Source organism: Sinocyclocheilus anshuiensis, unplaced genomic scaffold (genome assembly GCF_001515605.1).
Source record: "Sinocyclocheilus anshuiensis isolate Anshui unplaced genomic scaffold, SAMN03320099.WGS_v1.1 scaffold1239, whole genome shotgun sequence".
Classification (NCBI taxonomy): Eukaryota; Metazoa; Chordata; class Actinopteri; order Cypriniformes; family Cyprinidae; genus Sinocyclocheilus; species Sinocyclocheilus anshuiensis.
In genome coordinates this window covers 419,569-426,329 of record NW_015540949.1, presented here as the reverse complement: position 1 = coordinate 426,329, position 6,761 = coordinate 419,569, and the positions used below count along the sequence as shown (strand labels likewise).

General features: G+C 37.2%; 2 protein-coding genes across 4 annotated transcripts in view; both read right to left on the bottom strand.

Annotated features, from left to right (window-relative positions):
- The window catches only part of LOC107689857 (toll-like receptor 2), a 9,497-nt gene extending 7,844 nt beyond the window's left edge, over positions 1-1,653 (bottom strand). For all 3 annotated transcript variants that reach the window (XM_016488028.1, XM_016488027.1, XM_016488029.1), the window contains exon 1: positions 1,486-1,653. The gene's annotated coding sequence lies outside the window, so the exon portion shown is untranslated. The remainder of the gene's footprint in view (positions 1-1,485) is intronic.
- Positions 1,654-3,044: 1,391 nt separating this feature from the next.
- LOC107689856 (semaphorin-7A-like) overlaps positions 3,045-6,761 on the bottom strand; it is an 18,582-nt gene continuing 14,865 nt past the window's right edge. The window contains exon 14 of the mRNA XM_016488026.1: positions 3,045-6,165. Within this exon, the coding sequence (XP_016343512.1) occupies positions 5,819-6,165 (347 nt within the window). The 3' untranslated portion in view covers positions 3,045-5,818. The remainder of the gene's footprint in view (positions 6,166-6,761) is intronic.

Sequence of the window (6,761 nt, the reverse complement as noted above, 5' to 3'; positions counted from 1 at the left end):
TCCCTGCCGAGTTCCATTAAGTGATTCAATGTTTTATTGGCAAAGCAGGATTTTCCTTTTTTTTTTCTTTTTGTTCTTTTTTTCCCCTTCTTTTTTCCTAAAATATTTCTGTTTTCTGTAGGGGAGAGTGAGGACGGTTGCAACAAGGGGCAGTTGCCACATGGCTTTTTTCGTCAATCAGGAATGAGCTACAGAGATGATATTCAAACTGTACATGCTCAATTAGCCCTTCAATCTTTCTGGAAGAATGATGACAATTTTCAAATATACAATTTTCACGGTAAAAAAAGAAAAAATAATTTTTTTTATAATCAAAAATCAGTTTGAGTCTAATGTGGACTAATTTCCTTCTCTCTCACTCTCTCTTTGTCACACACATATATCACATGCACGCACACACACACACTAAAGTCAGTTTCATAAAATGGTAGATTTGTAAGACTGATTTCCACTTGGTTAACTGCTTGTGAGTCAAACTAGTTCTTAAGACACAGTCTTAATATAGTGGCTATGTTTATGCAACTGGCCCTAGTTCAGTAAACTTTAACAGACATAGGCTATTATTAAATTGTAGTGTCTTGATTTTTATTCAGTTAATATTTTGTAGTTCAAATGAATTTTAATAATTAACCAAAACGTTGTTACTTTCATTTTTTTTTTTTTTACTATTCTTTGTTTTTATACAGCCAGTTTAACTTCATGGCAGTTTAACTTATGACCCCTGTTATGAGTCAGTTGCAACATTTGATTTTGTCTATTCAAGTATAACGTGTATGTATATTTTCATATGTACAGTAGACATGTTACAGCAGTGTTGGTGGGTTGCTGACAGAGGTGGCTTTTATGTATAAAATGTGGCTTTCCAATACAAAACATCTCTGAGAAAATTAAGGAAATGTAAAAATGGTTGCAACCGTCACCACTCTCCCCTACTCAGCTATACTTGTACACAAAGTGTGTTTGACCGAGAATTGTGGTTTGACCTGGGAAAAAGCACATCTGAGGCGCGCAAGAGTTCAAGAAGAGTTCAAGAGTCCTTCAGCAGTATTTGGAGGTATTTGGGGATGTGAAGCTCGCGGAAATTATTTTCAGCGTTTGGTAGGGTAAAGTTAGGTTATATCGCACTGACACTAGAATAAATATTGTGGCAATAAAAACGAGCAGGAGGGAGAAAATCGACGAGGAGGGATAAAACGGTGTTTATAAAGTTGCTTCCGTACACCAGTCTACGCTTTAAAGTTTGACTAATTTGATAAACTTTTAAAGACAAACAAACGTTCACTGGCAGCTAATACAAACACAGGTGGATTTTAGTTTAGTTACATACGGACCACAATGGTTTAAGTCGGTAGCTAGGCTAAATTTACACATGGCAGGTATATAGATTTTCATCGTTCTGTTTTAATGATTAATGAATAATCCTTGTGGGAAGAAAACATATAGCATAGCGTATTTCTTTTTATAATAAGACAAATTAATGCTCACCTCTGTCGAACTGGAAAAAGTTTCGAGTTTTCAAACTTAGCAAGATGACTTATAAAGTTGTTCCAGGCGTTCCAGTGGTCCCTTTAGATATGATAAATGTTTAGGGGACGTTCGAGCACATCGTATCAGCGTTCACTGAGCTCCTTCCTTCAGTCTGTGCCTGGCGGTGCTGTCTGTGCTAAAACTGCAAGCGGCGATGTTCCGCCCCGTTAATGGTTCGCAGTGAGTGGTGACTGGTGAGTGAAACAGAAACGGCCGTTCTGGGAAAAAATCTCATTAAAGGGGTAGGCCTACAACAATGGGTATTCTGTCATCATTTACTCACCCTCATGTCGTTCCAAACCTGTATGATTTTCTTCTTCTGGTGTAACACAAAAGAATATATTTTGAAGAATGTTAAATGACCAAAAAGCTTTGGTTACCATTGACTTCCATTGTATGAAAAAGTATGACATTTCTCAAGATATCTACTTTTATGTTTCACCAACGAAAGAAGTCATACAATGACATGAGCGTGAAATGATGACAGAATTCCCATTTTTCTGTAAGCTATCCCTTTAAGTTTAAGAAGATATGTCCCTTCAAGTGCAACCTGATTTTTAGAATATAGTGAATTAAAATATAGTGATATAGTGAGTTATAGAATATAGTGTTATATACAGTTTTTTTGCAAACAAACATTTTAGCTTATGTGTAAATTGTTTGAAGTAGACAACTTAGTAACCAATTAAATTTAAGAAATAGTGGGATTTACAGTGTTTTGCTTAAGTTTGGTTCTTCTCTCAGCATCTCTTGAAAGGCATATGTTTGGAACAACATGAGGTTTAAAGGGTAGTCCACCCAAAACTGAAAATTCTGTCATCATTTACTCACCCTCATGTTATTCCAAAAATGTGTAACTTCTTTTTCTTTCTTTCTGTGGAACATAGATATTTTGGTTCATACAATGGAAGTTAACTTTCTTCACAATATCTTTTGTGTGTGTGTGTGTGTTTTAAAGAAGAAAGAAGTGTAAATATAACCATTTAATGTGTAACAGATTTAACTTTTCATTGAACTGTTCCTTCGTAAATTATGGCAGACATTTCATTTTGGGTGAACTGTTCCTTTAAAGATCTGGGCTGCTAACACAAAGATTGCAGGGTTGATCCCAGAGCCCTGCACACCCTCAGGGTGTTCTAGAAGTCATTACAATTAGTGCACTATTTGCCTTTGCCAAAGACATCTGCTAAATTAACATGTGACCACATGTTGAATGCCTATTGCCAAGGAAATTCCCTCATTGAGGTGTTTCTACATTGTGTAATAGCAATGTTTTGTGCCATATTACAGCTTTTTGATTGTTTTAATTAACCCTTTTACAGATCATTGGCATTTTTTTTTTGCATGTTCCCTAATGTTTGAACATGTTCTATTGATGTGAAAAACAACAATTTACCACAAATTGCACAACAGCATTCTGTACCATGTACATGTTAAAATAGTAAAAACATAATAAAACAATATTGCTAAACAATCAAAAACAAATACAGTAGATTTTTTCATTTATTTTAATGCACATTTTCAGGGAAACATTTAATGTATAATTATATGTTTCTGTATTTTACAATGTCTTCAATCCCTTTAGAAAAAAATTGCTATGACTTTTGGTAACCAGTTATAAATATGAATTATTAAGTGCAAGCTTACACAACTGCAAGATGCTTTTGAGCAGTAAACCGTGCTGAGCGTCCCTACATGAGAAAACACTCCCTGCCACAAGTCTCGGGCGAAAAAACACAAGGCATAGCAAATGACAGACAGACAATAAAAACACAATGGCCTTAAACACCAGTTACAGAGTAAAAAAATAATTTTAAAACATAACATGTAACAGTTGTTTACAGTTGTTACTTTGTGTCATCTACATTGAAGGGCCCTGTGTCACTTACACTGCCAGAAGTATTTTAGAGTGTGTGCATGTGTCGGTGTGTGTATATCTAGATACTGCTATATGTGTGTCAAGAAAGGTAAACGTTTGGCTTCAAAGCACAGTGGAAAAGTTAGAAAAGCTCTTTGACGAAAATGACACAACATTGGTTTGGCACTACAACGTTCCTTCATTTAGTGCAGTGTAGCACATTAGGCCAAGAGACAGAGGTACGAGTACACAGAGAGGGTGACAGTGCTGTGGCATTCAGCATGCATGCAAACAGAAGGTTAGCACACGCTAGCATATATAGCTAATGCATTAATGTGTAAAGCAACACTGCAGTCAGTCCCTGGACTATTTACATGGCTTTCATTTATAACACTTAGTTTGCCCAAATGTCAACCCAGAGATTCAAACGGAGGTAAAAAAAACCCCCGGCTCCTTTTAGTTTAGGATTGGCAGATTATGTCAACAGCAGAGCAAGAAACAGAGCGACACAAGACATAACTACATAACTAAATACAAAAACAAAGTCACAACATCCATCATCTGAAAACACAATGCACTTCTGGTTAATTAGTGATCAATTCCTTCATAACTCCATTGTCCTGCTCCCAAAATACAGTGAGGAAAGAACAAGGTTAAAGACAAAATTGGCATTTGGGGTCAGTTGCTCTGAGTGAGAAAGAGGGAGAAAAACAGAAATAGTGGTGGGGTGTGTGTTAGAGGTGCAGATGATGATTAGAAGTGTGCTAGAATGTTCTTGTATGAGCGTTTTTATTTGTTCCTTTTTGTAATTTGTATAAGATAACCACCCAAAAGTTTGATTGGCTGAAGTCATGATCAAATTAAATGTTATGAAGTAAAATGCTGACAGATTTACACTCTGAGCACCTTAGTGCAGGATGACTGTTTAGATCTATCAGGAATACTTCCTATTCCCATAGGCAGCAATGGTGAAGAACAGCATAAGCAGAGCATTACAATTAAAACTACAGCATAATTAAGCCTCTGTACACTGCGACTACAAAATGCAACTCCATGTTACATGTACTGAAGCTTATTGACCGCGAAATGTAAAAATGTATTTCATGAGCATGAAAAGTACAGGCATCAAGGATGCAAGAGTGTTTATGTCTGTTTGTTAAACACAGTGATGTACTGAGATAAACTGTAAAATCTGGTTATTATGAATTCTGGTTATTCTTCCTGTCCATCCACTGAGCAAAAGCAGTCGAATCTGTGTCAGTTTTGTATGGATTTGTTTTCAGTTCACAATTCTAAATGTGGTTGGTGAGTGATTTCAAACTTGCCAAACAGGCGCAAACTGTATGTCAGCTGTATGTACTCCTGAAATCGTGCTGAAATAACATTCTGTGTCAGGTCGGATTGACTCAATGGAAAGACAAAGCCAGCAGATTCTGCAGGTTCTGCTCAGTTTGCAAGTTGTGCTCAGGATGTGACCCTTAAAGCTTAAAAGGGCCTCATCCTTGTTTTAAGGCTTCAGAACTGTCCTAATGGCACACAATGGAAAAGTCGAAGGATTTGTAACAATATATTCATGTTTCAGCATGTACTCGCACATCTAACACACCTGTAGCAATTCTACATACCAACGAAAGAGTAACACTTTAAAATAAGGTTCAATTTGGTTAAATCATTAGGTAACATGAACTAAAAATGAACCGCATAAATGAATAAAATGTTAATTTCTGCATACACTAATGCATTTTAGCATCTCAAGTTGTTTAAATGAAGAAATGTTGTTTTACTTTTTTCACCTTTATATAGTGTGCAGTCTGTCTAGTTAATGTATTATGAACAAACATGAATTGACAATGAATAATAGCATATTAAATAATAGTAAATTAACCCTGGTTGCTAAATGCTGTAAAAATTCTTCATAGTTAGTTCATGATACCCTATTCTTAACTTATGTAACTGAACCTTTCTGAAAAGTGGTGTTGCTAAGAAAATTAACCAAGAACTGATCTGGATTCCATGTCTGAGTGTAGTTAGCAAAGCAGTCCTCTGAAACATCTGAATGATGGCACTAACATTTTGCAAGCAATGTATTATGCAGTACAAATCTCATGTATTAGATATTGAATATACAGTATATAAGTCTAAATGCTTTCAGGCTGATGGCATGAAATAGTTCACTTACATAAGTTCATGTTTTACATAACACTGAAGTTTGGTATGATAAAGCATTTTGCAAAATGAGATGATTTCAGGCATTTTCTCGGCCCTTTAAAGAAAATAATAAACTTGTGATTGCTCTGAATAAGAAACAAGAAACACAGTTTATACAGAGACCAGCTGCTCCCCTGGGGTTTAGTCGGAACGGCCTAGGTACTCATGCTTTGCTGACCTTAGTATTAAACTTGTTTCCTTTTGAGCCCCCAGGATTCATTGGATCTACAGGAGCCAGTGTGCCGTGGCAGCCAGCAGCAGAGTCGACCCTAGGGTGGAGGCTAGCGAGGTGGAGAGGGGCCCACTGTTGAACACCAGCTTGTAGGACACCACCTCCTGCTGCAGGCCGCTCTCCTCCACCATGCAGCGGAACACGCCCTCCTTCAGAGGCAGGTCAGGGGTGGGCGCCAGCACACAGGAGGAGCCGGAGATGGTGCAAGGATATTGCTTGATGCAGTTGTCTTTCTCCCAGCGGTAAGTGGCATGATAGGAGCGCACGGGGCACGGTAGCAGGACGGGTCCATCTTTATCCACTAAAACCTGTTTGGGGATGGTGCTACGTGCCTTTGGAGCTGTAGCCCAGGATGACAGGAAATATCTTTGTGTGATTAAGTCATTTTGAATAAAAATACTTTAATTTTATATATACACTACTGTTCAAAAGTTTGGGATCAGCAAGATGTTTTGGAAGAAGTCTCTTATGCTCACTGAGACTGTATTAATTTGACTAAAAATACAGTAAAAACAGTAATATTATTAAAATTAATTTTACTTTTTAAAGAGGTCATATGACGTTACTAAAAATAACATTATTTTGTGTAATTGGTGTAATGCAATGTGTTTATGCGGTTTAAGGTTCAAAAAACACTTTATTTTCCACATACTGAACATTTTTGTTTCTCCTCTATGCCCCGCCTTTCTGAAACGCAAATTTTTACAAAGCTCATCAGTCTGAAAAGCGAGGTGTATGCTGATTGGCCAGCTGTTTAGGGCGTTGTGATTGGCCGAATGCCTCAAGCGTGTGACGGAAATGTTACGCCCCTTACCATACTGTGATGCCGTGTCCCGGCGCGACGACACAAAACCAATAAAACCCATTACAAACGAGCCATTTGTTGCATCCAGTGGGGACATAATTACTGATTATAATGACTTATACTCTCTTTTT